Here is a 20,900-nt window from a genome sequence, read left to right as displayed (position 1 = left end):
GCAGTCTTGCCTACTTATCACACTTATAAACTTTAAAATACTAATTCACTCCTGTTTATGTTTACAGTATACCAACCTAAGATATGACATTAACAAGTAATCCCTTACATCCCCGCCAAAACTCACCCCGTCAGATATTTCAGAACCCTTCCCTTGCTGATTCTGGCATTCTTTTGTACATCAATATTTAGACAAAAGTATGAGCTTTTCCCAACGTATCTCAAACTTTTGAATGCGGCAGCTAGTTTCCTAATCATTATAATATGATTTCATATGCTGATTTTATCGTGAACCATGTATTTGCTATGAGGAGTAATTGATAAGTACTTTATAATGTCACAACTATCCCCTTGGACAAGAGTAGCCATAATAAGCAGATCTTGCTTACTTTTATCTTTGGTTAACAGACGTGAATAGAAACTTCCGGGGACGATGATGTTTGCACAACGACATCGTGCGAGGGCGAGAGCTGGGAGGAGATCGAGGTAAAATTAGAGATGAAGATATATACGTATATAATTGTTTCCTGAATAATACGTGTTTGGTTTAGGCAAACTTCTTCCTCTAAACATGAAAAGGAACGAGGTTAATACCTCTCTTCCCCGTTCTTTTGTTGTCGCCTGTAGTAATGGAAAGGAAACAGGGAGCCAACCAGAAGCCTTTGAGAGTTCGTGAGCCGAGACTGCCTTGTTGATCATGCACGTTAGCGTCGCCACCTTAATAACACCAGTTATTGGGTATATGAATATAGTCATGGTTCACACATCCTTCCCGTCCCACCGCATCCAGGCTGCGTGGACGCGGCGAAGCCGAGTAGTGGTGCTTAGAGCGATGTTGACAAGCTTTGGATGATTAATTGTGGGGATATTGATAGTGGTGGTGAGCTATGGGAGACCTTAATAATATGTGTGTGTGTGTGTGTGTGTGTGTGTGTGTGTGTGTGTGTGTGTATGAAATTCATCTACGGTCGTCTGCTGGTCACCCAGCCAGCCGTTCCCCTACGGAAAGAAAGAGTACAGAGCTCACAGTGACTGATCTTTGGGTAGTAATGAGACCACTGACACACCGCACACCGGACAGCGAGGTGTGTGTGTGTGTGTGTGTGTGTGTGTGTGTGTGTGTGTGTGTGTGTGTGTGTGTGTGTGTGTGTGTGTGTGTGTGTGTGTGTGTGTGTGTGTTACAGAGATTTATTGGCTAATATTTCCACTAATCAAATAAAGGAAAAATCATTTGCTTTCTCTTTAACTCAACAGTATCAACCCTGTCCAATGCTCTCCAACTGCTACACGCCGCAGTCACCAAAGCCGCGATATCGCCACCGCCACCACCGCCACCGCCACTCACCTCCATCGCGGTCACTCTCTTGGTCTCATAACGGTGGCGTCTCTCTCTCTCTCTCTCTCTCTCTCTCTCTCTCTCTCTCTCTCTCTCTCTCTCTCTCTCTCTCTCTCTCTCTCTCTCTCTCCTAGCCTATTCTTCTTCGGTTGTGATGCGATGGTATCCCGCCACCACAACAACATCCACAGTTGCCTCGCGTCACATCTAGCTGTCCGTCACACACACACAGCGGCTTCTCTCGGCCAGCCGGTAATAGGAAGAGGCGTCAGCCATCAGCCATTAGCTATCAGTCACCGCAGCCTTCCGATGTTCGACCTATCATGCTACACAACTGAGAACATATTACTTATCAATCCACCCATTTCTAATGACCGATAAAAAGGTGGTCTTAATATGCTACTAAAACGAGAAAACTCTGGGATCTTTTGGGGCTTCATCCACACTGAAAGTTTGATTTTACGTGATTTTGTATTGATGAAAACAATAACAAAAGAAATAAATGCTCTAAATTTCCTTATCCGCCAAAACACGCAGCGCGGGCAAGGCGGCTCCACCACGGCTGGCGACAAAGTGATAGAAGTTTCATATTCCTTCGAGGGGAGAGGAACTGACGAGCAGAAACTTTCTCTCAGAACAGCAGAAATTCACATGACGTGTAATATTTGACATGCTTGTATTGCTTGCAGCCATAACAAGATTTCGAGTCTCCCAGGGGGAGATGCTTTTCCCTGCCCCTGCCACATTATTTCCTCTTGTTCTGCTTTCCGGTGTTATCCTTCCCCTCCTCTCCCCAACCTTCTCTTGCCACTACTACTGTTACTACGCCTTTGCCCACAATTTCTTCGCATAATATTACTTTTGCTCCGCTTGTCCTCCTGTATCAGTCGCATCAGTCATAACAATTATTATTATGTATATTTATCATTCATATATTTCATACCACGTGCCCAGTGGTCTATTTTCTCCTCCTTATTGCCCTCTCAAGGGAATACCATCCCTTCCCTACATTCCTGCCAGTCCTCAGGGAAAACACAACTGCATCGCCTTCCTGTCGTTCCTTCCAGATCATTGGCCAGAATAAGAAGCTCTATGATTGGCTCCTTCATTCCATTTCCAGGCACCTCATTGGTCATTTCTTCATCTCAGATTCTGAATCCTGATCCGTTTCTTCTCAGATGAATAGAGCCTGTACAGACAGAGAGAGTCAGTCCAGAGTTCACAGAGAGATCGGATAGAGTACAGTTTACAGAGAGTTCAAGACCAGTTCACAGTCAGTTCACAGTTATTCTTCAGAGAGAGAAAATCAAGTATCGCCACGTCCATCATAATCTGTGTCTCCGCATCACGCGTGTACATGCTTTCCATAATTAAATCAAGAAGAAATCTTATAAACTTTGTGTTCTTTTACTCGCACACCCAACCATATAATTCAAACCACTATTCACTACCTCCACGCTACCAACAATATCCGGCTATTACCAGGTCCTCCAGAGCAATTACCACCATACCAAGGATCTCATTGAACAATGGTGACCAAAACAAATCGGGTACAGTGGTGGGAACAATCTAACCGATACACTCCCACTCCTTGCCTTCTCGGCAGTCTAACTCCCAGCATTGCCCAACATCTTCGCACTAAGTAATTTGCTCACAAACGCCTCGACAATTACTCGATGCTCTCTATTTCTGCTTAATTTGGCAGCCGCTCGAGACCTTCCTTCGTGCGTACGTGCTGCACGTAGCAGAGCCTATCTGGTCTATGCCGCGTTGAAATTCAAAGTTGTGTTTGTTTCTTTCCTGTAGGCTGCTGCTTCTGTACTATTTATAGTATTTTATGTGCTATTATATTATTACCACTACCATCTGTCATTTGTCATTGGTTTATAGCGTCATCAGAAAATTCTACTTGCAAAGGCTCATGCTAATAGAATCACCGTTGAAGAAACGTTTAGTAAGAATGATGTGGACATTCTTCGGCCACTCGGCGATAACTTGAAAAATAGTTTTCAAAGTTAGCTCCCGGCAGAGCTGTAAGTAGGGTTCCCGAGATGAACCCGTCCGAACGCTGACCAATGACCATTAGGCCGACACCACCACCTCCACCACCACCACCAGCACCACCACCACCACCACTACTACTACTACTACTACTACTACCACCATCACACGTAAGTTTACAGTCCTGACAGGTATCTCCCTAAAGACAACACCCATTCTCTTTGTCGTCCTGAAGCGAAGATTAGCATATGAGCCGCGACAATCCTTGTTCCTCCTCTTTCTTCTCCCGCAATAATCCCTGCTCTTCTCTGTTCATCTTTCTTCTCCCTTTGATGGCTGGTGTCGCTACTCTACGTGAACTAACTCCTTCCTTTGCAGGGTTCACCCCACGTCTCTGACCCGGCTCTAGTTTGTGCGAGGAAGAGGTGTACATGTATAACTTTTACGCATGCACCAATAAGATAGAGAGCATGTGTCTTCTCCTTCCTCCTTCATCCCTCCTGAGGACAACACAGTTGGGAGACACGATATATATATATATATATATATATATATATATATATATATATATATATATATATATATATATATATATATATATATATATATATATATATATATATATATATATATATATATATATATATATATATATATATATATATATATATATTAAAATGTGAGCCGATTGCTGCTGCTGGGAGGAACCGCTGTTCCGTAAGTACTCATAAATGAACCATAAATACATCCCACAATCCCCCCCACCCCCTGGTGCGGGATATACCCTATTGCTCGACTCATAACATGCTGGGCTTTCATGTTTAGGTCATGTTCGGGTCCCAGGTTCGATCCTCGACGTGGCTTCGTTATCCTGAAGTTCAGATTTCTTTGAACTTCCAAGACTAATTGAGCAGTATTTCGGTTGTTTTATGGCTGTCCTAGTTTGAGACGATGCTAGCGGGGACGCTCTGGTTTGAGGCGATAACATTAGGTTTGAGGCGCTACAGTGCTAAGTAATGGAGTGATGCCCTCTGGGATGGAGGCCATCCCGGTTTTGTGTTCATAGCTATCCTCTTGTTCGCTGTCTGCTCTTTGTTTACAAACACTAGCCGGACTGCTCTGAATAGTTAACAGTGTCCATTTCATCCCTATATTTGGCTTATCTTTTAACCAAGTCTTGTTGTGGACAGCAGCTGACAGATATGTTTATCAGCGCATCTTTGTTTGTAAACATCGGGCTCTGAGCATGAGAAGTTCCCAAGTTCCCGGGCAGAAAGCCTTGCACAAGAGGACGACTAGGACTATGCCATGTTGACGCAAAATGCTGTCATCAACATGACTGAAGAATTGGTTAAAAGATTAGTCAAATATAGTGATGCAATAGACCTTATAAAGTGTTCACAACAGTCGGTCTTTTGCTTGTAAACAAAAAGCGGACAGCTACAAACAAGAAGACCACTACGAACACGCCACGGTTCCCGCTTAAAGTGATGTGCCATCAGTACCAGTATCATAATAGAAAATGCAAGTCAGTCGCTCCATAATTAAAGGGGAGGCTTGTGAAATCTCAAGCAATTGATCGAAGTCTACATGGGTGTCAAACTCAAATAATTTTGAGGAGCAATTATTCACTTGTTTGTGGTCTCGAGGCCCATCAATGATTTTGTAACTATATACTGGCAAGAATAAAGTTTGCAAATTCTTTTGCTGGTCATCCTGTTTTACCAAGAATATATTATTTGGTTTCATTTCATCTTACAGATATAATTACCATAAAGAATTCAACCACATCACACGTCACACGCAGCCTTACCATCTCATATCACACCCACTCACGCCACATAGTTTGGTCACACCACACACCGCAATTAGCCACACATTTCATACTCAGTCACATCACACGAAGCCACACCACAACCAGCATCATGCTAGCCACATTACACCCAACATCTCACCCTCCACACCACGTCACATATAACATCCAGCCACACATAGCACCCAGCCACACCATGCACACAAAACTACATCATGCTACACATCATACCAGCTACACAAGAGCCCATACCACACTCAATCACTCAGCAATCCTTATCACTGCCGGCCACAACACATTGGGTCACAAAAACCTTACATATCACACAGTCATACAATACAAATTCAAATTAAAGTGCACTTCACACACAGCCACGCAACAACTGATATGAAAATGCCATGCCACAAAAAAAAAAAAAAAATACAATGCACATCATATACAGCCAGGCAACAACACACAGGACATCTATAAAAAAAATAATAAAAAACACTAACTTAATGTAAGAAACCTTGTTCAAAGAGCAGCACAACTGATAATTTTTCAGGCGGCTCATGCGTCGGCTTCAAACAGATTTGTAATGCTGGTTTACCAAAATAAACATTAAAAGTGTTATTTTGATACGAAATAATAGACAAATCTTATGTATTGCCTTTGCAATTTAGTAATTTCCTCAAGTGTAACAATTAAAGTATCAAGTTCAAAAAATCACTTGTCACCTCGAGGGCAACATTTGTCCCGCGGGCCATGAGTTTTACACACTTGATCTACGAGTCTCACAACCCTGCTCCAACGAGGGATGCAACTTATTCTTCAGTGGTAAAGTGGGGTTTTCATGTTCGGGTACCAATTTCGATCTCCGACACGCCATCTTTCTCCTAAAATTTCTATTTTCCTGAGTTTCCAGACCAACTGCTCAGTATTTCAGTGTAAAGAATGTGTTCTGGTTCCGCTATGTATTGATGTGATGTAGTTAAAATACATGATGTAGTAATGGAATACTAGTTCCGTTATGTATTGATGTGATGCAGTTAAAATACATGATGTAGTAATGGAATACTAGTGACTGAAACTGAAATAAAATGGATGCCATCTATTGATCCATTTTGTTCTATTGATCTATTTTGATCAAACGTTATAATATTCGTGCTTCCTCGATATTGGTTGACACTAAATTTTATCAATGAACATGATTTGCTTATTTTATTGATCTATAATCTATATTCATCCTAACTTTAAGCTCATCAAATTTATTGAAAATCCTGTTCCCTTGATCACATAGAGAAATCATAAGCAAGCTTTAGAAAAAAAAAAGGAACTCCCACAATCATTAATGTCATTAACAGTGGTCTCTCTCTCTCTCTCTCTCTCTCTCTCTCTCTCTCTCTCTCTCTCTCTCTCTCTCTCTCTCTCTTTGTGTGCTACGGACATGAGGATCAGCGGGATAAAAACGTAATTTTTTCTACATGAATGTTAATAAACTCATGGCTGAATTTAATTTGAGCTGAGAACAGAGCAGCTCATCACGGCTTGGATAACTGACTAACATGCAAATTTGGTCTTTATGGAGAGTAAAGTTTCACTTGAAATAATAAGCAATAATATAATTAGTAATATTAGGATTGAGCACCATTTACGTTTTAGTTATAATCACACACACACACACACACACACACTAAGTCACTGCACCACCACTGCTCCTGCATTCTATCAACTATAACTTGATGAAGTGGGATTCTATACATCTCCCGACTACTGCTGGAGTTGTTGGAGACTTACACAATCAAAGAGAGGCGAACATAGCAAGAGAGAAGGTGTTCACATGAAGAAAGCAAGGTAAATGACTGGTATCAGCTGGCTTTAGCAGACGACAGAGCTGTCAAACCACAGAGGTAAACATTGTTGTTCAGTGTTTCACTACCATGGCATCTCTTTCCTTGCCTAACATAGAAGAATTAGTGAAGGAGAAGGTGGAGGAGGGGATAAAAGACATAACTGTGGATGTCAAAGGTAGAGAAACCAGAGAAGCTAGTAAACTAACTAAGGAAATAACAGAAAAGCTTGTTCCCGAGCTTGCTAAGATCATAGCAGTGTCCGTATCCTCGGCCGTGACTACAGCTTTCAAGGAAGTGGCTAGTGAGTTAGCAAAAATGTTTGATACCTCACAAAAACAGGCTCTACTAAATAGATATGAGACAGATAAGCTTGAACAATACCAACGAAAGGATAATCTATGCATCTACGGCTTGGAAGAAGAAAATGAAGAAACAGAGGATGTAGTCGAAGCCAAGGTCATTGAACTGGCAGCAGATATGGGGGTGACTCTTGTATCTGACAACATCTCTGTTGCTCACCGACTCGGGAAACCTCAAGCATCTAATAGAAGCAGACCGGTAATTGTAAGGTTCTGCCATAGGAAGAAAAGAAATGAAATGCTGAAGAAAAGAGCTGAACTTAAAAAGAAACAGAGGAAAGTATTCGTGAATGAAGATCTTACACCCATGCGAGTTGCAATGTTCAAGATTGTCAAGGAGCAGCCAAATGTGAAAAGTGTTACCACTAGGGATGGTAAAATACTTGTGTGGCTCACAGATAAAAACAGGCCAGTTGAAATTCATACACCAGATGATTTGTTCAAAACAGGTATATTACAGCCTGATTGGAAAAGGCTGAAACTTGACAACATGATTAATAAGACCCTAAGTAACAACGCATAGGACAAATATGGAGCACAGACAAAAGCTAAAATTCAAACAACTGTCTCCCATACTAAATCTATTACTAATCTTAATAATATTTCAAAACTCTCTTTACTAACACTAAATGTCAATGGATTGAAAGGAAAGTTAACCACAACGGAATTCAAGGACTTGTGTGTTATGTATGATGTATTATGTATAAGTGAAACAAAATGTGATGATGTCGATATGATAAATATTGTTCCCAGTATGAAAAACCTTGGATTTGATATAGTATTCAAAAACAGACATGAACTCAGTAGATATAAATCAGGGGGTTTAGTGCTTGCTATTAAAAGGGATATTAAGCTGAAGTGGAAGACTATTAAGACTGAGGGTAAGGCTTTCATATCTATTTTAATAGATAAAAGAAGTTTAAGGTTAGATAAGGATTTGATTATCAGTGTGGTATACATTCCCCCAGTTAATTCTAGATATGCAAGTGTGGAATACTTTGAAGAAATTGATAATTTTCTTTTGGATTATACAAGTGATGATTACTCACATTTATTATGTGGAGATTTTAACTCACATACTGGAACTCTGTTGGATTATGTTTTGCCAGATGTACTTCATGATGATGATGATGATGATGATGATGATGATGATGTTGATGATGATGGTAATGGTGATCTATTTGAGGTACAAAACATACTTAAAGCAATGGGAGTGGATGGAACAAGGTATAACCAAGATGTAACACAGGATAGGAATTCTTATGGGAGAAATTTGGTGACAATATGTTGTAATAATAAGGTATGTATTTTCAATGGTAGAGTAGATAGAGATCTCAGAGTGGGGAGACCCACAACTACACATGGCACTCTTGTGGATTATGTTATAGGTTCACCAACATTGTTAAAAGATGTAAATGAATTTAGAGTGCTAGACTATGACCCATTGTATTCAGATATTCATTGTGGTATTCATGTACAGCTTAAAGTAAATATTGAGTATGCAATTATTAACAATGCCAATATAGCACCTGTGAGTAACTATAATCAACCAAGTAAGTGGAGAGCATCTAAGGAAGAGGATTATATAGCAGAAATTGATGAAAATCAGGTAAAAGAGTTAATAGAGCAGATGGATTCTATGGACATTGAAGATGTAAGTACTAGAATAAAGAATATTTTATTAGGAGCAGCTGTAAAGGTTTTTCCACCAAAGAAAAAGAAAAATTATGTTAAGCAAAGTAATAATGCAAGTTTATCTGGATATGATAATATTTGTTGGTATACAAGGAAAGCATACCATAAAGCTAGACATAAATATAATCTGAGGAGGAGTGAGGATAATAAGAAAGATATGATAGAAAAAAGCAAGAAGTACAAAGCTGAACTGAAAAGAGTACACAATAAGGAAAAAGAAAATATGTTGATTAAGTTAAAAGCAAACAGAAATAAAGATCCAAAAACATATTGGAAAATATTAAAGGAAAATGATGGAAATAAAAGCAAAACTACACTTACACTTGCAGATTTTCATCAACACTTTAAGAATCTATCAGAGGAAATTAGTGAAAGTGATAAGCATTTAAGTGAACTAGAAAGTGCTACAATTGAATCTGGGGAAGAGGAAACACTGAATGAGCCCATTACAGAACATGAAGTGTTGAAAGCTATTAGAAAACTAAAGAATGACAAGGCACCTGGATATGATGATATTGTTAATGAATATATTAAAAGTACAAAAAATATGCTTAATTTGTATGTTAAATTTTTTAATAGGATTTTGGATACAGGATATTTACCTAAAGAATGGTTGATAGGGGTTATTGTCCCATTGTATAAGAATAAAGGTGATGTTGATGACCCACACAATTATAGGGGTATAACTTTGTTAAGTTGCTTAGGTAAGGTATTCACATCTGTGCTAAATGACAGGTTAACTTCTTATTCTGATAGTCATAATATTATAAAAGAAAATCAAGCTGGATTTAGGCAAGGTTATAGTACTCTTGATCACATATTTTTATTAAAGAACATCATTGATCTGTTTTTATGGAAGAAGAAACAATTATTTTGCCTTTTTATTGATTATAGAAAGGCATTTGACACAGTTTGGAGGGAGGGGCTCTGGTATAAGATGGTAAAGGAAAATATTGGTGGTAAAGTCCTTAATGTTATTAGAAATATGTATTTGAACATTAAATCATGTGTTAAGTTTAATGGAAACAAGTCAGACACTTTTATTTGTAATAGAGGAGTAAGACAAGGTGAAAATCTTTCTCCATTATTATTTGCCCTTTATGTAAATGACATTGAAAAGTCTTTAATAGAAAACAGATGTAATTACTTACTATTTGATGATAACTACCTTGATTTACAATTGAATTTATTGATAATGATGTATGCTGATGACACAGTAGTTCTAGCTAATTCGGAAGAGGAAATGAGGAATATTCTTAATGCATTGGAGTTATATTGTGACAAATGGAAATTAGAGGTAAACAAAAATAAGACAAAAATTGTTGTATTCAGCAGAGGAAGACTTAATTATGACAATTTTCATTTTGTATTTAGTGATGAAATTATAGATACAATTGGTGAATACAAATATCTTGGTGTCTTATTCAATTATAATGGTAGGTTTAGAAATGGTCAATTGGACCTTAAGAAAAGAGCAACAAGAGCTATGTATTCACTAATTGGAAAATGCCGCAAACATGATCTACCAGTTGATCTGCAACTTGAATTGTTTAACACCATTGTAATGCCAATTATGACCTATGCTTGTGAAATTTGGGGATACTGTATTATTAGAGAAATCAAGCAGTTGCACATGACATTTTTAAAACATGTATTACATGTACATAAATATACAAGCACTGATATTGTATATGGGGAGTTAGGGGAATATCCTATTGATATTGTTATCAATACTAGAATGATTGGCTACTGGTCAAGGTTAATAACAGGGAAAACTACTAAGTTAAGCATGATTATGTATAAAAGTTTGTTACATTTAGACTCCACAGGCATGTATTCATCACCTTGGATTTGCCATATAAGAAATATTCTTAACAATTGTGGTATGTCAGGTATTTGGATGGATCAACAAACTAATAATCCAGAATGGTTAAGGAAAGCAGTTGAAAACAAACTTAAAGATCATTGGATAACATCATGGTTTAGAAATATTTCAACAAAGGGACTTTGTAAGAGTTATAGAATGTATAAAGACTTGTATTGCAGAGAAGATTACCTATTGAAACTTAAAAAGAGTATCAGAATGCCTTTGATTAAAATAAGAACAAATAACAATAGACTACCTGTTGTGAAAGGAAGATATGATAGTATAGATAGGGAAGAAAGATTATGTACTTTATGTAGATGTAATGTTGTTGGAGATGAATATCATATTTTATTGTCATGCCCTAATGATAACATCGTGGAGCTCAGAAACAAATATATTCCAAATTATTATAGAAATAACCCAACAGTGAATAAGTTTATCCAATTAATGCAAAGTAAAAGTCAATATATTTTGTCTAACATTTCTCTTTTTTTAAAAGCTACCTATAATTTTTTTAGGTAACAGAAAGTTGATTTATATAAGTTGTTAGTGTTTGTTTGTATCTGAAATAATTGCAGGAGCTGTGCTCCATACTTTGTATCACAAAGTCTGAGCATGTAAATAAATCTGAATCTGAAAAATCTGAATCTGAATCACACACACACACACACACACTTTACTGCCACGCCATATGCTGCTACGTATGTCTATACTCGCCCTTCTGCCTCGTTTCATGCTGTCATTTTTTAGCCTCCCTTCAGTTACAAATGGCTTGCATCTCCTTCCTTCTTCCTTCACCTTAACCTTCATCTCGTGTTGCTTCATTGCCATCTTACGTGTGTGTGTGTGTGTGTGTGTGTGTGTGATACTTCCGGAACCGTCCACAGATTTAAATACACCAATTATCCTTCCCTTGTCACCCTCCCAGTACAGTTCCCTCGCCGCCAGAAGTAGACATCAGCACATGATAATTAGAAGCCAATAAAATTATATACCTTTCCGTAATCATATATCATCAGTTCTTTTCAAGGCACAAATGCGGTCCACGCCTGAGTCACTGGCGGTGATACAGTGTACCTCCATGTATATTTAACAAACCACTCATGAAGCTCTGACGTTTACTAGGAAACGTGTGCTGAGAACACCTGTACAACGAGACAATGAAATAAATCTGAGCAGCAAGACTCAATCGTCAGCAGAAATATGTGATGTGAATCATGAGTAAAGAGAGAGAAGGAAGTAGACACCTGCCAATATAGCTAACACTCTTTTGGGAGAGGATCGATCATTAATGCCCCAATGCCAGGCCCGAAGTGTCTTGATACATCCTCTAACTTTATCTATATTTATGCAATATTCCAAGTCTCGCATACCTGTGAAATCTGAAATCCAGTTTGAGGGCCCTGACTGAAAACACTTCTGTTAGTAAGAAACTGCAATATCGTGGTCATATGGCGCTGCCACAAAATCTTAAAACCAATTAAAATTATGGTAGAGCAAATCTAAATGTTAGAAGCAACTAAGATTGTGGTAGGGTAACGTAATAGTAATAAGATAATTGATTGTGATAGAGTAACTCTTTTCTGTTCCATCCAAAGCAGACTAAAGCTTTTATGCACGCAACAATATGGTTTGCTCTCGTGTCCACGCCCTGGAGTCTTCAAAAATTTTCCATCTGGCTAACGGCTCACTATCACTCTCTCACTAATTGTACTAAAGGTACTGCCCACAGTGATATGTTAAACTTTCATCTTCTGACTTTCAACTTATGTTTTTTTTTATTTTCCTTACTGAATCTTTGTCATCCTCCCCTAGGGATGTTTTTGAAACATTTGGTATTGCCTTAGATATATCTACAACTTTCTAAAGAGTCTGTCCTAAAGATCTTTAATTCCTAAGCTACTCTCATACGATTTTTAGCCATCTTCCTGCACTTTTTTCTAGTATTTTCTACCTGATAATTTTATTGGTGCAGTGTTCTTATAAACAATGGTGTTCCACAGAGCTATGTCCCAGCATCCACCCTATTTCTATTGTTTATAAATGATCTCAGTCAGATTTCTTGTCTTATCCATTCTAACGCTGATGACTTTACCCAGCATTTCTCAACTCCATTCGTCAGACGCCTAACACACCAAGAATTAAACAGTTCACAATGAGAAACCAGAGAACGCTTAGCTTCAGATCTCGGGCACGGTAAACCTTGTGTTCCTAGTGCATTGAAAACTCAATTCCTATATCTGTCCACTTGACACAGCATTTCAGACAACTATCTCCTCTTCTTCAATGATATTCAGCTATTCCGTTGCTTTATACTGAACAGACTTGGACACGACATTAAAATTTTTAACTGGAAATTTCACATATCTTCTCTTGCTAAAGCAGCGTCCATGACTATAGGTGTGAGTGTTCCCTCCGCCAATACTTTTCTTCTTTCCAGTTGCTAACTCTATACAAGGGTCTTATCCATCCATATATATGAAAAACTGCTCTCATATAAAGGAATGTTCGGCTTATACTGCACTCCTAAACAAGATGAAGTCGAAAGTTTTTCGTTTTGAGCTACTTCTAACAGGCTATATTGATTCTCTCATTGCTGAAATGTTGATCTCTTACCTTTCTCCAGCTAACTGCATGCCCTCCCTCTCCTGCAAACTCACTGCGCTAGACTTTCTACTACATATTCTCATCCATATTTCATCAACCTTTCATTATTTTTACTCTTCCGTCCCTTTTACTTGTAAACTCCGCAACTGTCCTACAAGTTTTCTATTTTCTCCTCCCTGCGACTTAAATTTGTTGAAAAAGAGGAATATTAACCTACGTGAAAAAAAAAAAAGCTGACACTCCCGGTTCTCCTGATTCTTTTTTTTTTTTTTTTGGGGGGAGCGCATTCTGAGTTTTTTTTTTTCTCTAAATATTCTTTGTATCCTTGGCCACTCTTCTTGACATGTAAAAAAAAAAAAAAGAAAAAAAAAGAAGAAAAAAAAAACAACAACAGCAGCAAGAGCAATAGTAACACTTGTTCTATTCGAGAGAGTATTTTGACCCACTGACGCTGAGTTGCCAAGAGTGAGGAGTTAGCTGTGTTGCGTCAGCCTCGATAGTACTTCACCTTCATGGCCAAAGTTACCCACTAGCTCTCTGTTTCTGCAGTCCAGCTTACACAGCTGATGGGCACAAAACTCACCAGACTTGGATGAAATGCTTTTCCTCCCTCACCATGAACAAACCTTGGTCTTGTTTTCCATTTCTTTCGTGGTATTTTTTTTTTTTTTTTTTCGTGGATTCGCTGATTTCACAAAAAAAAAAAAAAAAACTTTTTGCGACTGATATTCGTTTTTAGGATTCTTTTTCTATCAATTCTAATAAGTTTTATAAGCTCATTATTTATAACACACACTCCACAAGCACTGCCTCTCACTTTCTCTGGTCTCCCTTTCCACTCCTTTAATAATATTTGATCTTATCACTCTATTGACCTTCACGTTATTTACCACGCTATTGTTGTCCCATACTTCATAGCATTCGCTTTCATTAGAATGTTGTGTGCCTTGAATCCCTGAATCCCGCCTCGCCCACGCATCGCAGCCACACCTAACACAGGATTACATATTTTCACTTGAAATCAATTCCATGACATGATGTGATATCGAATATAGTCGTATGTGATGCTGGTGGTGGTGGAGATGGTTATGGCGGTGTGTGTGTGTGTGTGTGTGTGTGTGTGTGTGTGTGTGTGTGTGTTCTAGGAAAGAAGAAGGGCACGCAGGTGATCCACGTGAGTTGTGCCCTCGCCTTCACCTCCAGCCCGCATTCTAATGTAGACATTTAGGCAAATGCACCAGACACGATTTATTAGGCCACTAAATTATGCCGCGAGGTCCAAAGAGTATTGCCCCACGACACACTAAACCACAGCTACGATAGCAATTGCACCGCATCGCTGGGGCGCGTTTCTCCCTTTTATTTATACTCGTACATCACTTTTATGTGTAGTGTTGAGATTACTGACGCAACGGGAGGCTATGTTTTATTTCGTTTAGTTTCTTCGCTTTCTTCGGGAGAAAAGGGTAGACTGGCACTTTACTATGAAGCGATACGTTTGATCTTCCACTGTGAGCATTTCAGTGAAAAAAACTGAAGTACTGCAAAGTTGAAAATGTATCGAATATTTCCGCTTCAGACCGAAGAAGGAACGCACACACACACACACACACACACACACACACACACACACACACACACACACACACACACACAAAGAAAAAAAAAAGAAAAGAAAAATAAATAAATTAATTAATTGATTAAAATAAAAAAAGTAAATAAAAAATAAGTAAAAATAAATAAGTAAATAAATAAACAAACAAATAAAAAATCACATGAGATGATAGATGGCAGATAGATATATAGGTAAATATAAAATAGACTAACTATAAACCATCGAATAAAAAAAAAAAAAAACTAAAGAAACTAACAAACAGTAACGTTAGCCTAGCAGGCACCAGTCTAATGGATTGGATAAAAAAGGATGAGAAGGAAATACATAGAAGGGAAGGATTTAGAAGGAAGAGTAGAAAGAAACGAATGGAGTGAGTGGGACGAAAGGATGTGTGAAAGATTAAAACGATTGGAAGGATTCTCTGGGGACTGTTGGGGACGAGGGAAGAGACAGATAGATCAATGGAATGAGGGCAGAGGAAAGAAAGGAGAGGATGCGACTGAAGGAAGAAAAAGGAATAAGTAAGGAAGAATCAAACAGCAGAGAGAGAGAGAGAGAGAGAGAGAGAGAGAGAGAGAGAGAGAGAGAGAGAGAGAGGAAATCGATGATATATAGGTAGACAGATATATTAAAAGATGTACAGATAGATGGAATAGAAGGTAGTGAAAAATCTTTTCTTAAATGAATAAGTTAACGGACACAATTAACTGGTACAAATGTAAATATACACATCAGTCAACAGATATTAAAATTACATAAACAAAGAGATGTGCGAATACTGTACACTAGTAATAGATAAAAGCGTAAATATATAGATACACTAACAGAAAAGAAGGTAAGTAAAAAAATCTTAAAATAATGGATAATCAATTAACAAACTTTGGCGCATGTACAAACGTAAATCTAAAATACCAATCTGCAGACAAGGAAATAATGACAAAATATTGTTCATGAAGAGAGAAAACGTGGAACCACAAAAAATTATACTTAAAAATACATATATTCATATATGAATTAATACTACTTTTACACACACACACACACACACACACACACACACACACAGATTATGTATGTTTATATGTATGTACAACAACAACAAAAGCAATAATTACTACGACAACAAATCAACATTCATTACGAGAAGAGAACAGATCATGTAAATCATGATTTACATTTGTTTGTCAGGAAAGTATATGTTTAACTGTTTGCTCTTAATAGTAAACTGCTTCAAGGAGAACAGATTATAAATAGACTAAGACTCTCCACCCACCCCTCCCTCCAGCAACATGTCATCAGGAAGTAAAGGCAAAACCCACTTACCTTGATGGAAGAATATATATACTCGTATATGGAAACCTTTACGGGAGAAAGGAAAATGAGAAAAACGAGAAGGACGGAAACTACAACGAAGAGGAGTAGAAACAGAAGAAATCTGACAGTTGAGTGAAAGGAAGCGTTTTCGCACCGGCCAAACTAATCTACTATATTTTCATTCTCCTGATGAAATCCACGGTTTTCTATACATCCACCTTGTTATAAATCCATTCATTCCACCTTATGACTCCATCTTCCTATCTAGCCTCTCCCTGCCACCTTTTCCACCTTCCTTAACTTTCCCACAACTCTACATTACGCTTATTCTCTTCCTTCCTTCCTGTCCTACGGCCTTTCCCTTCCGCCCTTCTATCATTCCTTCATTCTTAGTCCTCATGAACAGATATTATAGGGAATGTTCAGAGCTTTCCCTTTAATAATCTCTCTCTCTCTCTCTCTCTCTCTCTCTCTCTCTCTCTCTCTCTCTCTCTCTCTCTCTCTCTCTCTCTCTCTCTCTCTCTCGTTTTTCAAATATGCCTAGAAAATATTACATCCCCCATCACATATGTATGTATCAATAATGAGTGCATGAGTGTGTGAGCGTGGGATGTAAACTTGCAAATTGATCTGCAAATTGAACTGAGGAAAGAAGACGAGGAATACAAAGGAATACAAAGGAATTCCAAACAGCAACAGATCCTGAGTTTCTTACTAGGCTGTTTGGGTAACTGTTCTACTTTAAATATTAGTGGGAGAGACAGGATAACATAGAAGGCTCCTCTCACCCCCTCCATCCCTCCAGCTGAAGCTGGCCGGAAAAAGGAAATGGTACCATGTAGTATAGAAACACAACATGGAATATGAGAAGAAAGTAAGAGATGAGGTCTACTTCTACTACATACAATATACATACAAAAGAGTAGGAGGAGGAGGAGGAGGAGGATGAGCTGAGGGTAAAGGAAGAGGGGGAGGGGATGATGATGATGATGATGATGATGATGATGATGATGATGATGATGGAAATAAAGAAGTGAAAGAAGAAGAACCAGGAAAAAAGGAGGAGGACGACACTCAAATTGTAAAAAGGAAGAGGAGAAAAATGGGATTAAGAAGATTCTCTCTTCATCCCTTAACCCTGCTTCTCCATCTTCCAAATCTCATTTATCACTTTCACATTTATTTATATATTTAGCATTTATCCTACAAATCATCACCCTAAGTACATTGTTCATTAGGAAGATAACCCTGCACTATAATACTTTGTTGTCATAATTGTTGTCATTTGTGCCATCGCATCATAGTGATCGGAAACTGACTGATCAAGTGCAAATGGTCAGCGTGTGTATGTGGTGCAGCTCTAACCCACACTAAATATTTCCACGTCAAGTTCTGCAAGTAAATACTTCTAGCTTGTCGTCTATTTTTTTTTTTTTTTATATATAATTTCCCGTGCCACATTTTATTTGTAATTCTGCTGTTATGATGGTCAAGTATGTAAAACGACGACTACTACTACTACTACTACTACTACTACTACATTACACTGCTACTACTGCCACAGTTGCTGCTGCTGCAACTACCACAACTACTATTACCACCGCCATTGCTGCTGCTGCTGCTGCTGCTGCTGCTGCTGCTGCTGCTGCTGATGATGATGATGATGATGATGATGATGCTACGACTACTACTACTACCACTACTACTACTACTATTACTACTACTACTGCTGCTGCTGCTGCTGCTATTACCACCCCTACCACCACCAATTCTCCTATTACCAAACTAAAATTTGCCACACATTTATATTTCGGTGCTCTATCGTTATTGGAAACAGTTTTCTTTACTATTCCCCCCAAAATTATCAGGGAGCTCTTCCTTGAACATACCCTTCTGTTGAGCCACGTTTGTTACTTATTCACCCAAGCCTCTTCAACTCACCCTGAACTGGGTCAGGTCATCTTGCTCAGTAATTCCAAGATAGACAGGTTGCCAGCGGAACACAAGACTGTTCGCTGTCTCCTCGGTGCCTGAGAGTATTGCCTGAATTTAGAAAGCAAAGACTTAATAAAAGTGGCTCAAAGCAAAAACAACTTTTTTTTTTTTATTTCTGTGGAAGCAGTGACAAAGAATGATCGACACTTTAGACGGAACGTTTCAGTCTTTGTGGTGTCGTAAAGCGCTGGATTTTCTGCTGTTCTTTTTACCACTGATATCCCGGGTATACTTGCTCAAATAAAATAGTTTCCAGCTCGTCACTTGAATAAGAATCAGCCAGAGATCCTTTCTTAACATGACCTCGGTTCATACACATTAGCAGAGTCTTCTTGTAGGGCTCACAAGTTTGGCTGTGCGCCGAGGTTATAATAACGCACTCACTTTATAACTGCAAATTGGACTGTGTAAATTTTGGCAACACTGAATCCAAGAAAATAAATAATAAAAATGCACCCTGCAGTAGGGATCATGCAACATTTCATATCCTTGTGCTATTAAAGCTGCACTTCTTTTGATACCACAAGTACAGGTCAGCACAATACATCTGCTGCGATTGTCACTGTTCAAGCATTCTTTTCTCGACACGGCCATACGAAGGCCAGTGCGTTCTGTAAAAATACGGTGCATCTGAACATTATCAAATCCTTGGCATTCAGAAGACTGAGGTAATGTCTTTAATGAGTGCTTTCCTGTGAGAATACGTATATTTTTTTTATATGCACTGACTATTTAGAATGATTTCTTCTCGGAATCTGAGTTTGAGTTCATCCTTTACAACTGTTTGACCTATAATTCATCTATGATGCCCCAAAAATTGCAATTTAATCGTTTAATGAAAGAAAACACGTCTTTACTGTTCACAGAAAATAATTACTTAAATCTCGGAATAGATGAATCTTTGTCGATTGATCAATATAGGTCTAAATAGCGGAAAGCTAAGACACCACAAGCAATAAATTCTCTTTTCCCTCGGATTTTCAATCCCTCGTTCTTTTTTGGTAATGACATTTATTGTCATCTTTTATTCATTCATCTACGTTTTTCCTTGGCAGCTGTCCTTAACAATGAGTCCCTGTTCTCAACTATTTTCCGATGCTTACAGGTGTTCGTAATGTATGCAACTGCCCCTCTTATCTGTTACGTTTATACCTCATGACAGCAGTTTCATCTTATATGATGTAACTGCCACACTGTAAGTTACATATATATTGAACAAAATCATTTTTACTTTCATTAACCCGTAACTGCATCTATTCACACTTTGCTTCAATTATGCCCATCATCCACTGAAAGGTATCTATGACGCACTGTCGATGACGACCCAGCTAGAATTTCGGCTTTGATGTTGGAAAAGCCTCTTTCTAGTTGGTTTGCATCGGCAGTGCATCGGGTAACATTCTCCACTCCTGCCTTTGGCTCCCTCCAACTTTACTGACACCAAGAGTCCTGTGTCTGTTGGTAAGGAATAAGGGTGCGTCCTTGATCCAGGACAGCCCCGACTTAATGAGATGACAGGGGTATACAAGCTCAGGGTTGTTTGAGAAAGGGGTCCTACTCTTCGTTTTCTGTATCATTTAGTGCATAGCACAGGCTCGATGATATATCAGTTGTGATTAACCTTTGTTGATGACAGGACCGCAATATATGGTGAATGTGTCATGAGGGCGTCATATTGCCTTTAATGTGAATATACGTAGTAATTAATCTATTCTACACATTGAAAAGATTGATTATACTGACTTATTGAGTGTGTATTGTAAACTTCGTGAAGGAGTCGTAATTGCAGACTTTATTATATAATTCTACATAACATAATCATGTTATTGTGTAGATGCGCAAGAAATTGAACGCAGACTTGTTTATTGAAAAGAAAAACATGAAATTTTTGACAGGTTATATAACAAAAACTTTACCACTGAGCATGAATCCAAATGCCAGTGTTTCTCCACCACAGTTAATTTGGAAAAAAAAAAAAAAACGTTTATATAAGTAGACTGAATACTTTCCCATGTCAAGGTAAAAACATGGATGGGGAGCACGACGACGTGCAACTTTTGTGACCACAAGACATCAAATGACTATAACTGTTAATAACCAATTTACAGAATCATGTCAACAGAATCAATAATGTTCATCTTCAAGTAAGCTCGATAGATCGTATCTTCATTTAATTAGGAACAAGGAAGTGGAGTTTCGAAGTATGTTGCGCCCGATGTCAGTCTTGTCCACGCCATAAGCTACCTCTCGCACATGTGCTCTCAGCGGCCTAATACTTCTGGGCTTCCTTGTCTATTGATTTTGTGATAGCCACTGGATATTTTTCTTGTAATCGGCTGCTATTTTCTAGTCTTGTTCTTCTCCTCGGTGTTCACGTCTTACCTCTCATACAGTACATCGGGGTAGTGATGGGTTCTTGTTTGATCTTGGGACCTGCTTTCGTTCTCCCTCATTCATTCTCTTTAGT

The 20,900-nt window shown here is 38.4% G+C and overlaps 1 protein-coding gene across 1 annotated transcript; it reads left to right on the top strand.

The window, feature by feature from the left end:
• The first annotated feature begins 8,094 nt into the window (after positions 1–8,094).
• On the top strand, positions 8,095–14,105 carry LOC135104017 (uncharacterized). Its single transcript, XM_064010880.1, has 5 exons — positions 8,095–8,221; positions 8,450–8,506; positions 8,729–8,994; positions 9,385–9,571; positions 14,059–14,105. The coding sequence occupies exons 1-5, from the start codon at positions 8,095–8,097 to the stop codon at positions 14,103–14,105; spliced, it is 684 nt and encodes a 227-aa protein (XP_063866950.1).
• The last annotated feature ends 6,795 nt before the right edge of the window (positions 14,106–20,900 follow it).

This window comes from Scylla paramamosain, chromosome 10 (assembly GCF_035594125.1).
Source record: "Scylla paramamosain isolate STU-SP2022 chromosome 10, ASM3559412v1, whole genome shotgun sequence".
NCBI classification, from domain to species: Eukaryota; Metazoa; Arthropoda; class Malacostraca; order Decapoda; family Portunidae; genus Scylla; species Scylla paramamosain.
Note: the sequence above shows the minus strand (reverse complement) of the source record. Positions and strands in the feature narration are given on the sequence as shown.